We start from the raw sequence: 23140 nt of genomic DNA, 5'->3' as shown, positions 1-23140 counted from the left end.
GGTGGAGAGGCAATGGATGGTTCCACAAGATTAAGAGGTACTGGGGGGGGTTCTGTTACATCAAGTCCAAGGGCATTCTGGGAAGCAGCTGGATTGAACATCATTTAACCAAACACTGACCTGTTGCTGCTTAAAGACACAGCCACGTGCTGTTGAGAACAGATACAGATGAACCATCTTACTCTAGTAGCACCAGCATTTGGAAGGAGCCCATTCCTTACCCAGACCTCACAGCCCATTCATTGCCCATCAACTTCATTGCCTTTTACCCGGAAAGCTATAATACCTTTCTTCCTATGGTTTGTCATCCTAAATCTGCTTTTAAATTCTACCATCCTCCACTTGGCATCCAAGAGACGTTGTTTAAATGCAATGGTAATTACAGACCATCTCTTAAAACCCCAGAACAATAAATACATACTCTCTTGCTCTTAGAACTGGAAATGAAACAACCCAAATCCTTAGTATGACCTATTTACAGTCAAACATCGAGTGGTCCCAACCTCATCTTTATGCTCAGACTGCTCTCTTTGCTGTTTGGCATGTAGACAATGAGCTTCTCCTACCACAGGCTGTTTGCACTTGTCCCTCATCTTTTGGAATACCATCTTGGCTCCCGATGTCCCATTTTTCTATTTCAGTTGTATTTGTTCTTTACTTTCAGTTAAAGGTTCACATCCTAAATATAAAAATAAAAACAAATACAAAACACTATCTCTTACCATTGTTTTCAACCGTGTGGGTCAGGTTATTTATTGTATACTTTCCTGGAATCATCTAGATTCCTCTAGCGAATGGCACCCATCGTACTAGATTGTACATGTCTTGTTTGTTGTAACTATATATTAGTTGGTCTGACTAATGAATTGCTCTACATGTCGGTGATAGGTTTTGTGCAGGAAAGGCCCGTTTTCGTTTTTATAGGTTATTGTATACTAAATGCCTAGACCAGCTCAATTGAAATGGATCAAAGGGCATCATGAATGTGGTTTTAATGGGTCTGTTCAGGAACACATAATGGTTCTCTCTTGCTCTGAAGTCAAACCCTAACTCCTCGGTCAAGCAGAACCTCCAGCATCAGCCTCCATAACTGCCCAGGTCCTCTCCTGTGAAGGAAGGGAATGTGCGATCCATGGAAGGCCTGAGCAGACCCAATGTAAGGGAAGACTGGATTCCCTGCCAGGCTGAGCTGGGCTCCCGGCTCTCAGACTTTCCCACCCTGAGGAAGCTTCTCCACTATGACCTCACTGGCTCTCGGCTCTGCCAACGACACCACTGGCTTTTCTGGGTTGTCAGCTTGCAGATGGAAGCCTGTAGGATATCTTGGTCTCCATAATCATGTAAGCAACCTAAGTGTTATTTTTTTAGGTCATCTTTTCTTCACTTAGCTCCTATTGCTCTGATTTTCTAGGAGGTCTTGAAAATAGAGGCAGTAAAGAGGAATGAGAAGAGTGACTGCCACATGACAGGAAGCCAAATGAGCAACTCCAGGAATTGCCATCCGTCCTGCTGTCGATGCATATGACCCCTTCCTAGGCTTTCTCAAATAGCTGTGTGGTAAGGGTTTGCCTCGCCCCCACCCCCATGGATCTATGGGAAGAGAGTGGAGCCCTCGGGAAGCACACCTAATGGGAGGTCCCTGGAGCTGTGACTTCAAAGGGGATTGTGGGACACCAGTGCCTTCCCCTTGACTTCCGGAAAGTAAGATGAGCATTTTGTTCCACTCTGTGTTTCTCATCTCTGCCAACTTGGAGGCCCCACCTAAGAGCACTGGGTCAGAGAGACCCTGGATGGAAACTTCTAAAATTGAGGAACAAAATAGACCTTTGTTCTTTGAAACCTTCAGTATTTCCTCCTATGGGTAGACAGTGCCCAAGCGCAAGCAGAATGGCAATGGTGCCTCCTTTCAGAATTCAGCTCTGGTCAGCCAAGATCGCTAATCCCGTCCATGACTGAGATGCTTGTGGCAGTCAGCATCTCCTTCTCCTCTGGAAATCGCAAGTTCTATAATCTTTTATCCAACCTCTTCCAACCTCCTCCACCACATAGGGCCTGAGTTCCCTCTGGCCTTCCAACAATGGAGGACAATTCAAAGCATTCTTCAACTTCTTCATGTGCTCAATCAATGCACAGTGAAAATCTATTCGATTTCAGGCCCTGTGTTAGATTTTACATGACTAAATTAAATTTTTAAAAAAATTCTTCCTCTACAAGAAAGTAAATGGGCCAAAGGAAAAGGAGGTGGAGGCTGAAATCCAGAGTTGAAACCCAGAGCCCTTTGCCAGCAATGGAGGTGGGCATTGGTTTGGAGAATCAGGAGACCAGAAAATGCTGCCTGCACATAGAAAGGGCACTGGGCTCCATCAGAGGGTCACTTCCAACTAATTCACATAGACAGCTTCTAGCTGTTCTGTCTGGAAGATAGACATCAGATGTGTCTCGTTTCATGTTTAAACTGCTACTCCTTTCATATTGCACGGTCAGTCAAAAATATTCTCAGATATATTTTCTGCTCTTGGCCCTGAACTCTGCATTGTTCCCACAAGTCCTTGGCTTTAAGCAGCCCATGAGGTGTGATGGTCACTGTGGGTAGATTATCACTGTATCCATCCAAGGCCCATTGTGGGTCCAGAAGCCCACTGAGAAGCTCAAGACCTCATGGGCCTCAGTTTCTTTATCTGTAAAACGTACTGTCTAGAGAGAATCATGTCATTTAGGAATGAGAAGGGGTGCACCTCACCATATTTTAACGTTAAAGTTCAGCCTAAAGAAGCTACGTTTTCCTCTCTCTGCCATCCAAGGTTTAGATTACAGTCGGCCGAGGATTGCATCCACACCACTGGGTTATTTAGAGCTCAAAACTTCTGTGTTCCCTTCATCTAGAAAGCACCAAGTACACAGCATCATCAATAACTTAACAGTGCCTAGATTATACTTATAAATATTGGGATCTCAGTTTATAGCATCACACAAGGGATTTATCACTGACCGTGAGCGGTGTATGTGTCTGTGTCTGTATGGCTGTGTGTGTCAACATCCCATCCTAGCTGAGAAAACTCCTATCGTCGATGCCCTCAACAACCCACTCTTGACTCTGCCTCTTGGCATCCCTCTTCAGAACAGGATGCCCAGCTGGCTGTCTTCCCGCTAGGCTGTAAGCATCCTGAGGGCAGGCCTTTCTCCTGGGCATCTCTCACAGACTGTGTCATAACGCAAAATCTACATGCTATGGAGGAAAGAATAAGTCAATGTGACTCCATCCGTGATACCACAGGGTGCCTCTGTGAATGCTACTTCTTAAATGGTTTTAAAACCAAAGCCATAATAAAACTAACAGCAGAGTTCTTTCTTCTCTGTTTTTCCCTTGCCTCCATTTAAAAAAAAAATCACAGGAAATATAGAATTAAGATTGGAAAGCATTTCCTCTCCACCTCCTCCATTCTCTCATTATACCCAGTGTATCTGGTAACCCTTGAAGGAAAGCTCCAGAGAACGGATAATATTATATAGGGTTCAGCTCCCTGCAAATACAGTGCAGTGAATTAAGGCTGAGATTTTCGGTTCCTAACTATAAGTGTCTTGACATATTTTCCTTTCACACAAATGCCTGGAAACATAATAAACTATATTTCCATGTTTATTTGTTTCAAATACAGTATTTTTTGTGTCCAACAGACAAATGCAAAGTGTGAGTCCAGAAAAAAAAACAAAAAAACAACAGGTTTAAATCACCTTCTCAGCAAGCAGCTTCTAAAATACACACAAGTGATCATTTCAAAGCAGTTTAATACACTTAGCCAACAAGACATTAACAGTCTTTTCTGAATAACCTAACACCTTAAGCTTATTTTTCTAGGCTTGGCTCAGATGAATTTTAACCTTTCCAAAAGAGAAAAAAAAAATGGAGGCCCAAGATACCCCATGGATGCTGTAATTTTAGTACATCCTGAATTTGCATAGGAGCTACTTTTATGATAGCAGGAAAAAACAAGCACAGGACCTTCCTCTGCACATTGGGCCTAAGACAATGGTGCACAAAGCATTTCCCGGCAAAATGTGCTCCTCCACTTGCAACTAACTCACATGGGAAAGCAAGGGCGCGTGACTCAGCCAGCTCCTCTCTGTCCAAAACACATTACCGATTCTTGATTTTTATGTTTAATGTGGCAGGTTAAAAACAGAAACTGACAGTCTACCTCGTGGCAACCCAAGGTTCCAGAGCGGAAGAAAGAACCCTGGAGCTCCTATCTAGTCGAATCCAGAGAAACCAGAAGAGGAAACAGGCTCAGGAAAGGGAAAGACCTGACCAAGGCCACAATCTTACATTTAGAGAGGGAGGAAGGTATGTGAGAAACACAAGACAAACAGCCATGAAATGAACAAAAGGCTGACGTGGGCATTAGGACGTGAAGTTCCATCAAAGCAAGGGGACAGACGTGGACGGATGTCCACCCTGAGCCCTGGCCGTCAATCTGCCTGTCGCGCCAGGAATGGCCTCTTACGTGAATATGTTCTTCTTCCCATTTTACTAGGCAGGAAACTGAGTCTCAGTGACTCAAGTTTCATGTCCTAAGTGAGGCAGGGCCCAGCACTTGCTTGTTCCCTGTTTCTTTGACGTGCTGCTTCATTGTGGTAGAGTCTAGGGGCCATGCCGGCTCCCTCTTAAGGGAAGTCTACTGGACGACACAGAATATCCCTTTTGGGTTTCCACATAGTTCTCAATTCTATCAGGGCCAGTTCTTGTTCACAATGGCTGCCAGGAGCTTCATGAATTCATTGGACAAGTTACATAGCGTTGTTTTGTGGTAATTTTGCATCTTAGAGATAAAAATGTCATGGAAAGCTTCCTTTGCAGCAGACACACAAGCCTAGAAATAGTGCTGTCCGCCAATAAGTGTGTATCATTCTTCTTTTATGCATCTCCCGACTCACCCATACCTTCCTTACAGTAAATGTGTTCCAACATAGACATCTGTCTTTCTTCCACAACAAACCAGTCTGAGGAGCCCAAGCAAGCTGAAATCTGGTACACTGAGTCATTTCACTCCAGGTCAAAAGCATCTTTGTTATTTACCTGTGCTCAGTGGTAGAAGCCAATGCTGATTACATTTCTGTAATGTGCTAGGTATCCATTTAAGGACTTATATGTCCTATCTCATTAAGGTTTCTAGCATAACCCTATGAAGTGAGGTCTGAGAGATTAAACAATTGTGCTGAGGCTCTGTCAGCACTCACCTTGCTATGGTCCAATTTGCAATCCCTAAAGGGTAAAGACAAATTGATGTGGCTGAACCTACCAATCCCTTCATACTCTGACCACCGCTTCTTGTCCCGATGCCTTTGTTGTGGGCTCTCAACAACCCTGCCATACCAATACAAATACCCACTCACATGGACTTCCTGAGCCCCAACCTTGCTTAAATCCTCCTCAGATCCTTTTCAAAGCTCAGTTTCGGTTCTTTCTACTTAAGGGAGCCCTTCTCACTACCCTTCCAGAATTGGCAAATTTCCACTCAGGCTTCAAGAACTTCCTTCTCTATAAATCCTTACTATGTCCTTTCTAAGCTCATGTAAGACAGGCATACTATCTTCTCCATCTTTAGATCAGGAATACTACACACGAGAGAAGCTCAGTACCCAGTAAACAAATCAGCAGTAGTAGGAATAATAATAATAAATACTCATAAGATACAGGCTCTATCCTAAGCACTTTAGAAAAATATTTCAATCTTCATAATAACCAAGAGATATAGCATCTTTATTCCCCTTAAGGGAAATCTAGGCACAGCAGGGTAAATTAACTTACCCAAGGCCATACACCCACTAAGTAAGGAAATAAACTTACTCAGCTGTAAAAATCAAACACTTAATGCAGATTCTGTGGCTGGTGACATAATACTGTTGCTCATCATTTTGTTGTAATGAAAGCACATATGTATGTGTCTTATTACAGAATGTATATAACCTGTTTTGAAACAGTGATCATTCAGAAACTAATTACAAAATGGTAGCCTCTGAAAATGTGCTTTAAAAAAAATAGCTGTCAGCTACAGAGAATATCAATTGTCTTGAAGAATAGGAGCATGAATAAGATAGTACCTGACCCCGAGGATCCCTTCGATCTGTGAGGAAAATAAAATAACATTACAGACAACTCATGACATAGCCCACTTGTCAAGGTATACCTTTTCTCCTTGAATCAAAGAGATGTCCTTCAAACAGTGTTATATAAATTAACTTGTTATATTCCAACCTGCTTGTTCTAGATCAACACTGAGACTCTTAACATTCGCTCAAGCTATCTCTTCCAGGTAGGAATTGTGCAAATCTTTCTGATTTGTGGACACTGGGCAAAGTTGTCTGTTTTTCACTCCGAAATCACACAAAAGAAAGAGAAGTAGAGGGGAAAAAAGAGATCTTCCTGCAATGCAGAAGAGGAGTCTGTCATAAGTGGTAAGAGACTTGGATTCAACATTTCTCACTATTATAAATCATCATAGTTAACCACCTTATACCAGAATTCCTATACCTTATGAGGATATGATATTTGACTTAAAAATACTGACTTTGAGTACCTGTTTTATTACAAGAAAGCTAAATCATACATATATATGCATACATATATGTACATGTATGTTATTTTTTTTAACATAAGCAGATACATGAATGTTTCAGGGAACTAGAATTATATCTTGGAAACATTTCAAAACAAAGTGAAATGTTTATGATTTTAGTCCACAGACCTGGATTCTACAGGATATTCACTATGCTTCTAGAGGAGCTAAGAATCTGCATATATGTATATTATATCTATTTATTAAAATGTTAAATTGTTTGCGGTATAAAATTAAAGAAAAATGTTATGATGTCTTCAAAATCAAAAAAAAGACACATTTTCACATATATGCAACCCCCTTTAAGATACAACAATCCCAAATTCAAAATCAATCAAGGTTACTGACATGTTTTTCAGCATCATTAGCATGGCATGAAGGATCAACACTATGTGAAGGCATTTGGAAAACTTAAAAAGGAAGGCAGAACCTTAGAACCTCCAGGTTTTTATAAGGTTGCCTAGCAAATATGCCTAAATTTGTCCAGTTTCTGGTTGTTATGTAGTGACAGAATAGCCCTTGGACTTGGATAAACCAAGATGGCTTGTAAAGTGGCAGAACCATGATCAAGGAAAGCCTCCTTGTGTCTGAGTTCTGTGCTTAAAGTCAGGAGCTGGAATTAAGGGCTCTCCTGCCTCTGTTCTAGCCTTGCAATTCTAGGGTTGAGAAATGTGGGATCAGTAGGCTCTCCCATATTGGGATAATCCAAAGGCAGGTAATAACACCAACTGCTTAATTTTAATGTCAAGAAAGAAATTCCAGCAAACTGCAGGTTAATCATAGTGCTGTGTGTGTGTACATGTGTGTGTTTGTGCGCAAGCGTGCCCCCCTGCCAAATAGTCTGCCTTGTTTATTGGTTTAGCTTTTGCTTGTCTGCAAGCATCTTTCAGTATCAAGATAAAATCCTCATGAGTGCTAAGAAGTGACCTACATTGAAAAGCAAAATTTAACAAGCACTATCTCGCTAAAGTGGGAACAGAGAAAAACAGAGAGAGGGAGAGGGAGAAAGAGGGAGGGATGGAGAGAGAGAGAGGGAAGGCAAGACTAGAGTAGGATAAATAAGATAAAGTAAGAGGAGAAGTGGAAGAAAATGGAGATGAAGAAGGCTAAGGAGAAAGAGGAGGAAGAGAGGGAGGAGGAGAGATAGAAGGAAGAAAGCCGCAGAAGCAGAAGGAGGAGGAGGAAGAAGGAAAAAGAAGAGGAGGAGGGATGGGATGGGGGACTGAGGGAGGAGAAGAGGAAGGAGGAGAGAGAGGAAGAGGGAGACAAGGAAGAGAAGGAGGAGGAGGAGGAGAGAGAATAGGAGGAGGAGAGGGTGGAGGAAGAGAAGAAGAAGGTAGAGGAAGAAGAGGTGGAGGATGAGGAGGAGGTGGAGAAGGAGATGGAGAGGAGTTGCAGGAGAATGGGAAGAAGGAGGAATGGGAGGGGGAAGAGAAGGAGGAAATCTGTAGAACTCTTAAATTAAAATCCTAAATGCCCCGTCTAAAAATGTGTCTGAAATTATGTGTCATCAAAAGCATTCAATATAAAAAAAAAAATCAAGGAGCATGTGCTCTGGAGAGAACAGGGCAAATGTCCACAGGGCCGCATCTACTGGGAACACAGCCACAGTGACATTACTCCCAGGAGCCTGACCCCACGGCCTGGTGCTACTCACCCCGGCACCCACCCAGTTCCCACTTCTGCTGTGTGGGCACTTCCACTGTGGTAAGGTCAGCGCCACCAGGTGTCACAGTGGATCAATCAGAGAGCTGTCACCAGTCCAGACACACAGGTGGTGCTTCAGGCTCCTGACCAGGGCCAACCCAACTCCCTCCCACAGGCCTATGCCAACTACATCGTGAGTAGTGAGCCTCCTTGGAAGAAATGTCTAGTCAAGGCTAGCAAGGAACACGCCCCGCCCCTCCGCCCCCCTCCCCCCCCCCCCCCCAGTGCTTAGACAGGGCAAGTCCTCTCCCAGCCTTTTCCCAACACGACCGTGTACTCATTATCTCACACATCAGTCAATATCCACTCCTGAGCCACAGGTATTTTAAGGGAAAATCCTAGTCTTAGATTTGGGGAGATCATGGCCATGACCCTAGGCATAACTGTAGTTCCTATTGTATGGTCACATAGGATAAAACCCCAAGGTCACAAGTCCTAAGACATGCTGTTGCCAAGTTCTTTTTTTAAATAAAGTAACAAAATGCAAGGACTGGTGCGAAGTACTTTTTAAAGACATTTCCAGGCCATCAAGCAAAGTTTTATATGACTTATACTACTTTGTTTGTTCAAAGGATAGCCACCATGCAGCAATCATCATAGCTTCCATTCTTTAGCACAATGTTCCATGTATTTGTCTACCACAGGGTAAAGCTCAGAAAAGTGAAGAAGCTTCCCTAAGAGCTCACAGCAAGTACAGAGGAGATTTGGAACAAAATCTGTTTTATTATTTGTATTTTGTTGCATTTGTCATTCATATTGAGGTGCGGATCTGTATACTGAGAGCAGGTCTCTTTGTATCAAAGGGGGAAAATGTGTACAAGTTCACTAAATAACCACAAATGACACACTTATACACATATACATTCTGGTATGTCTATGACTGGGACATCTTCTTCCCTGCGCGGCACACACACTAGTCACACTGATTTAAACACAGAGCTAGCCAAACACAAAGTTGTTACAGACCTTACCAACACATATGAATTAATTTCCACGGCTTCTGCTAAGCAAATCACTTCAAGTAAGTAATGGCTTCCAAAGTTCTTTCCTCAAACCAAAGTATGTCCGATAAATGTAAGGTATTATTGTGATTCATATCATAATTCATGGCTGCTTTAGGGCTCTCGGGTCCATCCAGAGGCAGAGAGAAGTGGTAGAAACATCAAATGAGGAAACAGCTTTTAGAGTCAGTATCTTCTGTGTGTGTGCTGGGGTTGGGCTTCAACTCAGAGCCTAGGCACTGTTCCTTAGCTGTTTTGCCCAAAGCTAGCACTGAACTTCTTGAATCACAGCTCCACTTCTAACTTTATGCTGTTAACTGGAAATAACGGTCTCACTGACTTGCCTGCCTGGGCTGGCTTTGATGCTCAGAATTCAGCCTCTTGTCTAGGTAGGATTATAGGTGTGAGCCATCAGCACCAAGGCTCTAGAAGTAATTTTAATCACAAGTCAGAGTCACACTACCAAGAGGGCAAAATTCTTCCGGTTTCTACTTCCTCAGGAAGGCATTCTCTTTGTGAGAACTTGGTATTCTGTTGGTGGAGATGGCTCCCCGGCTCATCATTTCACACTATCATTACACACTACTGTACATAAGACCCAGGGCAAATCCCAGGGTCAGTCTGGACAGTGCTAATTTCTTTTATTCCACAGAGCTAATTTGCATGTCATCCCTACCTATATGACTGGGAAGACAACCGAGTCCCTGCCCTCGTCCCTGCCCTTATTGGCTTCCATTTTATTTGTGATAAGCACTAAAGATATAAATAGGAAACAAGGAAGTATCAGCTTCCAACGATTCCTATGAAGCAAACAAAGAAGACACGTGACAGCATGTGACTGGGGACCCCATAGAGGAGTCAGGGAGAGGCCTCTCCCCAAAGGCGGCAGACATTTAAGTTGATCAACAGATGACCTCCAAACCACAGAGATCCTTTTCCTTCATTGACTCGATGGTCTTTGAGGTATCACTGAATCCCCTGCAAAGAGAGCCAGGATCTTGCCAGATTCTGATTCACATTAAGTCTGTTGATAGTTATTGTGCTATTGTGGAGGAAGCCATTTGTCCACCTCCACTGTGAAGAGCCACGGCCCAGAGATGTGAACCACTGGGTAAGCTAATGGATCCCAAAGTAGTCCCTGGAGGCTGGAGTCCAGTGTGTGGGGGTGGGAGGTGAGGTAGAGCCATGGGAAGGAACAGATCGAATGACCTTCAAGTCAGAGAAGGGATTTCAGAGCCTGTGCCCCCAAAGGGGAAGCCGGATATCCGTAGGAGTGGAGGTATGCATCAAAAGAGTCACCTGAATTGACCAAGACAGATTGTATTCAAGAACAGCTTTGTTGAATGGCAACTCTTTTGTGCAACTACTTAAAAAGATAATTTTTGCAAAAATATTTGAAGTGTCACTTGGACTGTTTGTTGGGGAAGGGATTGTAAGGTAGAGGAAAAGGGCAGGAAGCACATCCAAAGCCTCCTCCCCTCTCCAGAAAGGAGAGAATGAGGACAAGGAAGGCCCCTTTTCAGAGTACTGTCAAGTCTTTCATGATAAGCCTCCTTTTTTCTTTTACTAGACATCTAAAACTTTCCATTAAGCTGTAGGCATGAGGGACTGATCGGAAACCAGGCATGGCTCCTAGAGCCACCAGCACAGAGGAAGAAGCCAGACACTAAAGACTTTTCATCTGCCCGTCCAAGAAAGAACACTGAATTGAAGAGTCAGAGAACCCCACCTCGGCCACATGGGGACTGGTCTTCAACTCTCTGGGTCTCCCTTTCACTATCTCTTAAAGCAAGAACTGGAAAGCATGGAATCCAGGCTTACGTGACAGACTAGTGAGAACTATCTCCCACCACCGGCCATTTCCATTTACAGACAATGGCCTCCTCAGTAGCAAAACTGAGCAGCAAAGGCAGGAAGGAAACTTTCTTCTTGTCCCACAAAGAGCTCAGGACATGAACACTTGCAACTGCCTCTTCCAAGGAGATCAGTGGAGAAGGGAGAATCTGACACAGGAGAGTTCTCGGCCATCTACATCTTTGTTGTCTCTCTGATTTCTAGATGATTCCCGGCTGAGTAAGCCAATGCGATACCAAATTCTCATACTGATTTATTCTCCTAACACTTGTATTGGTACATGATGCATTGGAGAGACAATACCAAAAATGGAACCACTTCTCCACTCATCCCACTAATATTCAAAACAATTCTCCTTCCAAACATAGCCAAGAAGAACTAATAACTGGATGAAAATCGAAATACTTTTTAGGTAAAAGAATTATAAAACTTTCAGGTAGTGATGCATAAATATTGTGTCATTTAAAGGACCTTTAGGATAAAGTAAGCACATTCTCAACTGGGGATGTGGTTTAAGTTATTTCCTTAAAAGAAAACAACTTATCAAACTAGGCTTTCCATTTCTGGCTTTATTCCTTGGAAGCGCACATGGTTTCTTTTGAGATAAAGCCAGATATTTGAGAGATAACCAGTAGAATCACATTAGGGGATCAGCCTGGGCCCCCGTCCTTAAGTAAACCATTGGGGAGAGGAATAAACGCAATCACACTGAAAGTTTTTATAGTTGAAACAAGAAAGCTACTACTATGTCTTTATTCAAAAGATTAGTTAATGCACAATATCTCATGCTGAATAGATACAGATATGACCTAGGACAATTTATTTAGCCTATGTTCCCAGTTTCTTAGCAAAAACTGTGGAAATTAATACAATCACAAGGATTACAGAAGCTAAAGTACAAGAAAGCACCTAGGACTGTGCCTGCCCATCAGAGCAAACACTGCATAGATGCTGACTTCTATAATCCCAGCTACTTTGCAGAAAGATGGACAGTATTCAATGTACATGGACACACACACAATGCACTGCAAATTAACTTATCATGGTGCCTCATTGTGAGTTGGTTTGTATGTCTCTTTCCATCATCAAATCACAAGGTCCATGGGACAAAACAAAAGTCTTCATCATCTCAGTTTTCCCAGATTGCACTGTCTGAAGTATGGGAATTGTTCTAACAGTGAGTCAATCTTATGTATTAAGAGTTTACCTATGTTTAGATACATGCTGTCAGAATTGACATCGCAAGAAATAAAGTCTTACACTCAAATAGATTATTTTTATATAAAAAAGAAGACAAAATTAAGATAAAATTGAAAGAGAAAATGTCATGGTTAGACTATGACAAAAGTACATGGGAGTCCATGGTATTTTCTAAATGCTATGTATACTGATACTTCAAAAAGACATTGTAGCCAGACACAGATGGCTCACATCTTGTAATTCTAGCTACTCAAGAGGCTGAGATCTGAGGATTGCTGTTGAAGCCAGACTGAGCAAGAAAGTCTTAACTCCAATTAACTGCTAAAATAGCAGGAAGTGGAGCTGTGGCTCACATGGTAGAGCTAATGAGCCTTGACCACAAAAGCTCAGAGACAGGATCCAGGCCCTGAGTTCAACCCCCAGGATCTACACACTAGCACACACATAAGTGCGCACGCGCGCGCGCGCACACACACACACACACACACACAGCATTGTACTTTGATCAATTATATTGTAAGGCCCACCAGCCAAACCCACATAAATAAGTTTTTTTAATTTATCCACTTATAAAGTTAGATGTGTGTGGTTGCTTGTTTTATGTTCTGTTTGCTAGTTTAGGAAAGGGGTTCTCTGTGTTCCCCATGAAAAATGAGTCAAAGTGGGCAATTGTAATAAAAGGAGATTTATGGCCCTGTTCTCCATTCAATTTAAATTAATTTCTTTCTGAAACCCAAACAAAAAGCTAAATGCTCAAAAAAAAATTGCGTGGTGTTTAAATCTAACATCATATTTCATTCACCAAAATAAAGAAAGAAATTGAAATGTGCATTGATTTTCAGTTGATAACAATCTGTGTTGAATGGGGGTTGAAAGATTTTTTTTTCCCTTCTGTTCTCCTACGAATAGTTAGTTTGCAAGCAATTTTTAATTAAAAACAGTTCCCATAGTAAAAAAAAAAAATCAAAGAAAGAAAAAAAGAGCCCAGGAAAATAAAATCAGTGTAGAGTCTTACAATTTGTTTGTGTAGGCCGAACAGGGAGCGTGAAAAATAAAGAGCTTAGAAGTTTTTTTATTTTTAAAACTACCCTTTTGGTTTCATTTCACATTTTCAAAATTGCTATCCTAAAAAAAAAAAAAAGAAGGGGGGGGAAAAAAAGCTGTTTTTACCACCAGTCCCCTCCCCCTCTCCTCTCTCTCCCCCTTACCAGCCCCTCCAAAAAAAACTTGCAAAGTTGTTGTTGTCTTTTTTTTTTTAACACTGAAAATCATTCAGGGACTCAGAATACCATCAATAGTTTCTCTTTCTAAATTTGTAAGGGGGTGAGGGGACTCCTAAATTATTACAAAGCATTTTTTTCTTTTTTTTTCCCCCACTTATCCAAAATACCTAATCTTATTTTAACTAGATTCCATCTGAACATCAATACTGAGCTATTCCATGAATAAACATGATGTTACAACTTGAAACCCTGAGACCCAGTATATAAAAATGTAGCTGAAAGAAAAGAGGACTATGAACTGCCCCCTCTTCCCTCCTACTCCCCCCCTGGGGAGTTTTAGAGTTGAGCCAAAGAGTGAAAAACAGCAGATTTGAATTTCAAGATCTTCAAACATTTTTTTTTAATGTTCATATTAAATCCTGTAAAACTAAATACTGTCTTTCTAATAAAATCCTCCTGTGAATTGTTTCTCACTGTAATCACATTTTTTCCTTCCTTTTGCACTGAGATGAGTCCTAATATTGATAAAAGAAAAGGGAAAAAAATATAAAGTGTTATACTTTCCTGATGTCTTATGGTATTTTATTTAAATTAGTATAGTACAACATGAAAAATGACAGAGACTTAAAAAAAATCTTCATTCGAATGGAGGTAGTTTGGGTTAATTGAATGAGCAAACAAGATATAGAAAACTTATCTACAATAGCCAAGATTTGCATAGCTACTTGATGAACTTTCTTAAATTCCACAATAATCCAACCAGAGTTAAATCTCCCCCTTCACTTAAATGATGTTTACTATAATTGTTCTGGGATAGCACACATCCCATAGTACAGACCTCAGGAAATTAAAAATATACATGTATTGTTCTGTTTTCACAGAAGCTTTTCATAAACAAATGTTTAAGTCTTTGGGACTTATTTTTATGGCCTATCTGACCGTGCTCTGTGTACAGCATTAAACTCTGTAATTGTACCATGGTATTTCCCCAAAATGTATTTGGAACTATGAGAGCATTCAAATATCTGGATTTGGGGAAGACATTGGGTCAATTTATGGAAGCATGCACGAAAGGAAATGTCAACCATTTTTCTACTACCTCTGAACAACAGTGACACCAACTCAAAGGTTCTCTTTAATTTCATTTTAGAGAGGGTTTGGGGGGAACACCAACACATTGATTGAAATCCACTGAGATTCTAATGTTGCAAAGATATTCTCTTTCCCAGAACAGTAAGCAGAGATCAAAATATATACTTTTTTTTTTGCTTTTATTGTTTGCTTTTTAATGCAGTTATATTCCTTTTAAAAGAGGTAAGGTCCTCTATTTTCTTAGATACTTGCTTTGGTGGACCCAGTGATCTGGGATCTAAATGACTTTATAATGAAATGAATGTGGGGATGGGAGGTATGCACTTCAAGGGACCCGGGAGGAGGACGCCCCCCGGGCCAACCTCAGCTCCACAGGGGATAAAGGGCCCCAAAAGTATCACAATTGTTTTCCCAAGAAAGGTGCTAATTTCACTAGCTGGTTCACAAGACCTCTCTCCCCTTTTATCTGTTGGATTCCTGGGTTGAGGAGTCAACAAACGTTAATTGAGTACCTACTTTGTGCCTGTGATTGCTCTCAGAGCTAGCTTTCAAGGAGACTGACAGAGTCCAGACCTTCAAGTTTTCCTAGGAACTGACTATTTCAGTACTATTTAGAGATTTTGAACTAAGTGCTAGCAGCACACTACTATGTCTATCATGTTTATTCTGTTTCTCAATACTTTCGCATAGTAAATGAAAAACAGTTGAAATTTTCAAATTCAAGAGTCATTTCGCAGATGAAAATCGAGACTGCACTTACTAAGTTGTAAGTGAAAGAGTTAGAAACGTGATTAACTCCCCCATCCCATTCTCTTTTAAACTCATACAACCTAGTATCTCCTGGACTTTTTGATTTAATTGGAATAAACGCCCATGAGAGTGGCTCTGGGGGTCAGCCATGGAAAACATCAGAGATAAGCATTGGTGGTTCTTTATTAATTGACTTCCAGATAAACAGGGGTCTCTAGGAAATTTTTACAAACTTGATTATGATTCCTTCATCACAAGCTGATTTTCTATATTTCTTTCTAGCCAAGGGTATGTTCCAAAAGGAATGAGGAGTGGAGAGGATCACCCAAGTGTGTGTGTGTGTGTGTGTGTGTGTGTGTGTGTGTGTGTGTGTGTGTGTAATATTAGGAATTAATGAAACAGGAATACACACTGGGAAATAACAGAGAGAGAATGAAGAGAGGATAAACCAAATGATTGTATATATTGGTCAGGTTCTAAAAATGGTCAGTCAGTAATCTATTATATCTTTGGAGTGAACAATTGATCATTCTTCTTAGGTAATTTTATATTTTACTATAACCAACCCTTTCCCAGGACTCAGAGCACTTTATCATAAATAATCATCACTATTAAAGCCAAAGTGTAACTTTCCCATGCAAAGTTATTTTCCATAATTACACAATAGGATATATACTGTTAATATTTTGGATATCTTAGACTTAATTATATGATTCGTTCTCCTTTTTTCATATGAAATAAAAACAAATTTATGACGTAGGTTCCCTACATCATTTTTGCTTCTTGGCAAAGATACAAAGAAGTGCCAGGGAAATTATTTGGATAATTACTAAAAAGATTTAATGATGCTGGGCACTGGTGGCTCAGGTCTGTAGCTCCTCAGGAAGCTGAGAACTGAGGATAAGGGTTTGAAGCCAGCCCCAGCAGGAAGGTTCATGAGAATCTCATCACCAATTAGCCAAGAAAAAGCCAGAAGCCAGTAGTAGCCTTAAGCAAAGTGCCCAGGCCCTGAGTTCAACCCCAGGGCTGGCACAAAAACAAACACCAAGACAGACCTACTACAGAGGGTTAGAAACATACAGAGGTTGGTCTAGAAGACCATTGAAAATAATTTATAGTGCTTTGCTGTTACGGACAGAATGAAAAACTCCTAAGATTTATCATAAAGGTTCCCAGTTCTCCAGCTATCAAGAAGATGTTCTTCTCGATTCAACTAAAATAATTCCCGGTGGATGGAAGTGCCAAAGAAAGTTCTGACAGAAGACAGTGGGCTGATTTTGTACTGTACACTAGCACTGGGGCACATTTCAACTGTCTTGTCTCAAGTGCAAAACACACTGGGAAACTTACTACATCCTGGGGATCTGTGTAGGAGCCAGGGAAGAGAAGCCTCCAGAAGTCTCCCAGCTCAGAGCTGCCCAATGCTGAAGAAAGGGTACACAGGCACCCCAAACCTAGACCCTGCCTGCCCTGTTCCCCACAGGAGAAGAAAACTTTGAAAGTCTGAAAAACTTTCTGAAAGGTAAGTTGGGCACAGAACATTTTTAAATTGTGTTGTTATTTAAGAACTGAGCCATTTGGCCTCTCCTCTCTTATAAAACAAATCATACTTTTAAAAGGGTTTTCAAAGTTGCATCACAATTAATGTGTGCCTGAACTTTAAGATAGTCCTCTTCCTCCCTTCTGAAAGCAGACTATGTCAACTCATTGTTTACACAGGAATTTAAGATTCCAAGACACATTCGCAAAGATTTCAACCAAAGATACAAACTGTAATGCACACACACACACACACCACACACACACATCACACACACACACACACACACACACAAATGTCACTTACTGCCAACAGCTCACCACCCTGAGCACAACAGTTTACACTTTCAGTAGAAGCTACTGGCTTCTAGAGAAAATTACAGTGCCAGCAATTGCATTTAACATCTTGGGTATATTAACATATAAAGAAATTAACAGTGACAAACACAGTTCAGTTTTCAGAAAGATATGAGTCCTTGTCTAGCAGTTAGCCAATCAAAAAGCAGGTCACGTTTGTTAGCCATATTAAATACATTAAACGTCATGAATTCTCTATGGTTCAGCTGACAATTCAAGCAAGTGTGTTTTATTTTGTAAGATAAACTTAATAAAATTCCTTTTCCAGAGGTTTTTCTTTTTGTAAACTTTCTTCCCTCTAAACATCCACCAAACTTACCCTCCCAAAACTCTCTGGCATATATCCTCTGGGCATTTGTACTCTGCTAAGAAAACTCAATTCTGAAGGATCTCTACTTCCCAAAGTGACTTTTGAGCACCTATAACAAACTCCTATTCAGACACTATAACACAAAACCCCAGTTTACAGGCAAAATGGACAGCCCCCTCCTGCTCTGCTACTCAGCCAGCACAGACGGATTAAAAAAAAAAAAAAGAATCACTGACATTAAATATTTAAATTCCAGAAGGCTAGTATGGAGTTCTGAGTTTGCATTTAGAAAGTTCTAAAAGTCTTGGTCTCACTCTTCCCAAAGTTGCAGTTGCTTACTACCTGGGAGACTCAGACATTCTCTCTCTCTCTCTCTCTCTCTCTCTCTCTCTCTCTCTCTCTCTCTCTAACACACACACACACACACACACACACACACACACTTGTACAAAACCCACAACTGACTTCAATGCTCAGCCAGCTCCTGTCCCAAGGTAGAATCCTTTGGGGACTCAGCCTCTAGCAAGAGGAGAAAGTAGAGAATCTTGCCCCAAGCAACTGGTTTCTGATTGAACAAGGTAACACACTAATGTGTTTCTCCAGGGCTACTTCTGAAAAGTCTGTAAGCCTCCTCTTTTGCCCCTTTACCTAGATTTTGGTGACTTTGAGAAGCGAATGTAAAATCAAAGCAGACTTCCTTTAGAATTTGTCAATCTGCACATACATAAGTACATTTTGCCCAACACAAACAATCACAAAACCCCTTGTATTATATCTCAAGAAACAGGACTATTTCAGAACCTGCCAACCAACACTGGAGTTCCAGGTGGATACGAATTTCTGGGGACCCCCCCCCTCCCCTGCACCACCTACCCACCCCGTGAATCAACTGCTGCTCGGGGTTGTGCGGTTCAAGATTCAGGCAGAAACTGCCTCCCGGCTCCAAGAGTTGCTGTTCCTGCAAACCCTCCCTCCAAACTAGTGGATTCATCCTGGCACTCACTCCCACCCTCCGTGCTAGTAACTAGTAGCGGGACACTTCCCCTAAAATTCAACCAGGAAAAGCCCATGCACAGATTTTTTTTTAATCCAAAAATTAAATAAAAAATGAAAACCCCACACACAGCCAGGGTTGAAGAACTTACCTCTGTGCGAGACTGCAGTCTCTTGTTCATCTCATAGATTCGGTACTCTGGCTGTACCATATAGGGAGTATGTCTCCTATAAAATGGGCCGAAAGGAGAAGAATAGAAGGGGTCATGTGGTGTGCTGGACATCTTGCCTGCTTGTCGAAAATCAAGCTAAACAGAGTATTAGTAACGTCCATGCAGAGCACATGGGCAGTGTTCTCCCAGTACAAAGTAGACGCACGCACACGCGCTCACACACACTCTCTCACACACACACACACAGAGAGGCAGGCAAGCAGGCTGAACACACTGGCTGGGAAGTGCTGTAGAAAACCTCTATAGCAGAGGAGAGGGAGCGGGAGGGGAGGAGGGAGGCAGGGAGGGAGGGAGGCAGGGAGGGAAGGAGGGAGGCAGGGAGGGAAGGAGGGAGGGAGCACACGGGAGAGGAAGGAGAGCGCAGAAGCTCTGAGAGAGGGAGAGAGGAGGAAGGGAGGAAAGGGAGAGAAGGAGAGAGGAGAGAGAGAGAGAGAGAGAGAGAGAGAGAGAGAGAGAGAGAGAGAGAGAGAGAGAGAGAGAGAGAGAGAGATTGGGAGAAGCTGGGTGGCCAGAGGCACTACTGCTTGTTTTGAAAGAAGCAGTTTGTGGAGAGGTCATTTCCTGTCCACACTGTAGGCTAGTTCTGAAATATAATTCTCCTCCTAGTCTGACAAGAGGTCTAAGGCTGGATTGTAATTGTTTTTCCTCCAGCCAGCAGGCCCCTCCCCAATCTGAGTGCTAAGCTGGTTAGCATGGAGGTGATAGAACCCTTCTTTCCTGGCTGCCCCACTGTGCTGAAGGGATCACCAGGGACTGGCTACCACACACAGAAGCCCTGGCCCTAGGCTTCTCAACTTCCAGCTGGAGCTTCACCCCCTGATACAGATTTCTGTGGGATTTTTTTTTGGGGGGGGGGGGTGTTGGCTCCACTGACTGGGCTTCCAAGAGCTTGAGTCTTTGCATTCTTCCCCTTCCCCCATCTTCCAATCAACCTTCTGCCCAACCCCCTCCCAAGACCCCATGCAATCCCTTTCTAAAGGTGGCTTAGGGAGACCTGGATTCAGGTTACCTGAGCATTTTCAGGTTAAAAAAACAAAAAACCCATTCTGAATGTGGAAGCGTCTAAAATACATTCAGGAGGCAATGATCTTTTTTATTTTAAATTTTCCCTAGGAAAAAAAAAAACCCAGTAAATCTAAAAGCAGGTCTCTCAGTAAGATCAGAAGATCAAAGGAGAAAACACACACACACACACACACACACACACACACACACACACACACAAAAGGCACGGAAAATTCAGTTGGAAATTCAGTAAGAAATTGCAGATCATTGAATAGGTCATCCCCAAATAATACATCCAACTCTTAAGAAGACAAGATCTTTATTTTCCAAGACTTGTCAGATCTCTACATCTTCACTTACCTGTACTGTAGGACAACGGAAAGCCAATGCCAACAGCCCATGGAAGAGGGAAAGTCTTGAGAGTGAAACTGAAGATCTCTATGAGAACAGCATTCTGCTAGCACTCGTGATGACAGACGTGGGACACAGAGCCTCATCACAGAGAACCCAAGCGCATGGAGCTAACACACAGCTAGGTCAGTGGTCCTGAGGAAAGAAAGCCAAGGACCACCAAAAAAGCAGCATGATTGCAAGACTTGAATGCAAATGAATGCAAATGAGACATTTCTTCATTTTAATAAGCAGATTAATTAACTTTCTGCCCCATTCATGGCTTGGGGTATCTCCAAGTCACTAGCCAACAGGGGAATCAGGTATTGCTAATTTGGCAATTTACACATGCTGAAGAATACTCAAGCACAAAATTGCCCCCAAGTTGCTATCTTAATCATGCTTTTTCCCCCCCACAATTGCATAGAATGTCTGCAGAATCCACCCTAAACCTGCAACAGTGCAGCCCAACACAGTAATGTAGCTTGCCAGGATGAGATTAGGGAAGTATTATTACACTGAGGCTGTTTGGAACTTGTTCTTCAGAGATCCCCAAAAGCACACAAGTGTGCTTGGTTTCAGGTTTCATTACAAATCTAAAAGCTGGACTACATTTGCTGGAAGGTTTGTAAAAACACACAACCTACTAAAGACAAGATTTCAAACAAATTTGGTGTGATTTATGTTTTGGTATGGCGTGCATTGTAAAAAAAAAAAAATCTAACGGTTCCTTGTGTTTAAATAAATTCCAAAGTAAAAAAGTTCCAAGAGTTTAGTGCCTGCCTGCATTTGTATTTATGTGACCCACTCAGGCCACCAAGAATCAGAGAAATCTCGTAGGCAAGCATGCACAGCCCAGTAGTCTTAAACAGCTCCAAACCCCAGCCTTAGGGTAAGGGAAAGCTAAATTTTGCTCTTACTCATGCTTGAGACCCATTCTGAGCTACAACTGGAAAGAAAGTTCTTGATGACCACATCTAAAAACTCCCAGTTCAGAACTATCTGAAACTTTATGTTGCTTGATATGCATCCATAATAGTTCTCATTCCTCTAAACTGTTGGGCACCAGTGGCTCACACCTATTAATCCTATCTACTCAGGAGGCTGAGATCTGAGGATCACAGTTAGAAGCCAGACAAGGCAGATAAGTCCAGGAGACTCTTAACTCCAATAAAAACACTCAAAAAAAAAAAAAAAAAGCCAAAGGTAGCGTTGGGACTCAAGTGGTAGAACACTAACCAGCCTTGAGCACAGAGGCTCGGGGACAGTGCCCAGGCCCTGAGTTCAAGCCTCAGGACTGGCAAAGAAGAAGAAGAGGAGGAGAAGGAGTAAGAGGAGGAGGAGGAATCTCCAAATTGGTGTCCTGCTCGCATCCGCAGTTGCCTTTCCCCCCAGGTTGACCTTATTCTAATCAGAGTGGCAATGGTGGAAAAGTAGAACTGGTACATCTAAGGTCTTTCAGTTCAGCACCTCCTTGGCATCAGTAGGAAGTGTCCAAGATGAGATCTTCATGGTAGACAGGGCTTGAGGAAGACCTGCTCATTCTCTGACGACACGTTCATTCTCTTATCTCTGCCTCTGTCTTTCTCTCAAGCATACACAACACATTCGGGTACTCATTCACTTAGCAACTCTTCACTCATCTGTCCCTGTATGTTTTTTATTTGCTATACTTGATCTTTTCAAGACTACAGGCTCCTTACATCGGTACTTTGGTTCTTTTATTTACCACCTTCTTACCCTTCTATATTCCATGACACTGTCTCCTCCCACATGAACTTTTCAGAATCCATCAATTGATTTAGTCAGCTGACATTCCACTCACAATGGATGGAGATTGCATGCAACAGCTTGCATGCCCTTACGCAAACCACATGGTCTCTCTTCACCTCACAGTCATCTCATTGGCAAGCTAGGGGTAACAGTATCTGGTCTACAAAGAATGTTGTAAAGGATTAGCTACTGCCTTCTACTGTATTGAAACCCTCATGCCCAAGTGCCTAGTTAAGCAATAATCATTATAATTATTAGGTGCCTCATATCTGCTTAGGTGTAAAGAAGTGTTGGGAAACCAAGGCAGACATTTAAGAGAGACTTGCTGCCTTCCACCCTTGCCAGATATACTATGGGTAAAGGAGTGACATCATGAAAGAGTTAAGCATCATCATTTCAAATTAGAGTATAATTATACAAATTAATCAAAGGGAGAAAGAAAAAATCCCCATCACCACCTCACTTGGGTGAGGAGTGCCCCTTCCACATTCTTCTAAGGACTTTTTTTGTTTGTATCAGTACTGGGGCTTGAACAAAATGCCTGAATGCTGTCCTCTAGTTTTTTTCCACTCAAGGTGGAACCTCAGCTCCACTTCTGTGGTAGTTCTTTCGTTGTTTGGGTGGGATTCATTGGAGATAAGAGTCTCACAGACGGTCCTGCTAGGGCTGGTTTTCAACCGCGATCATACCATCCCAGCCTCCTGAGTAGCTAGAATTACAGGTTTGAGCCACTGATGCCTGGCTTCAAAGGGAACTAAGTACTCCTATCATTTGACTTGCCTGCAGACATTATGCTGAAAGAGTCTCAGTTAACCTCACCAAAAGCCACTGGATTTGGTTATGATCCCCGTTGTATGGATTTGGAGACTGAGGTTTTGAGAAGCAAGGAAAGTTCTTCAAAGTCATGTAATGAACTGCCAGAGACAAGAGTTCCTTGGTGCTTACCTGAATAGCGGGGTCTTTAGTACTTCACTGGTTGGAACGAGGATCATCTTCCTCCTCACGGTTCTTCTCTTCTTTGTCTCTTGGATCAATGTGGATGCTTAAGACATACGGACCTAATTCAGCGAAAGAAGAGGTGACAAAATGAGAAGGCTTT

General features: G+C 42.0%; 1 protein-coding gene across 11 annotated transcripts in view; it reads right to left on the bottom strand.

Moving 5' to 3' along the window:
• Nucleotides 1-19227, bottom strand: part of Ldb2 (LIM domain binding 2) — a 303383-nt gene extending 284156 nt beyond the window's left edge. For 5 of the 11 annotated variants that reach the window (XM_048364040.1, XM_048364042.1, XM_048364043.1 and 2 more), the window contains exon 1: nt 18793-19225. In XM_048364040.1, coding sequence (XP_048219997.1) covers nt 18793-18924 — 132 coding nt within the window. In that variant the 5' untranslated portion in view covers nt 18925-19225. Of the gene's footprint in view, nt 1-18792 lie in introns of all 11 variants that reach the window. The other 6 variants (XM_048364044.1, XM_048364048.1, XM_048364049.1 and 3 more) reach the window with 3 other exon arrangements.
• Nucleotides 19228-23140: the final 3913 nt, after the last annotated feature.

The sequence above is a fragment of the Perognathus longimembris genome, chromosome 16, assembly GCF_023159225.1.
Source record: "Perognathus longimembris pacificus isolate PPM17 chromosome 16, ASM2315922v1, whole genome shotgun sequence".
Lineage (NCBI taxonomy): Eukaryota > Metazoa > Chordata > Mammalia > Rodentia > Heteromyidae > Perognathus > Perognathus longimembris.
The sequence above is the reverse complement of the archived record's forward strand: the minus strand, read 5'-3'. Positions and strand labels throughout refer to the sequence as shown.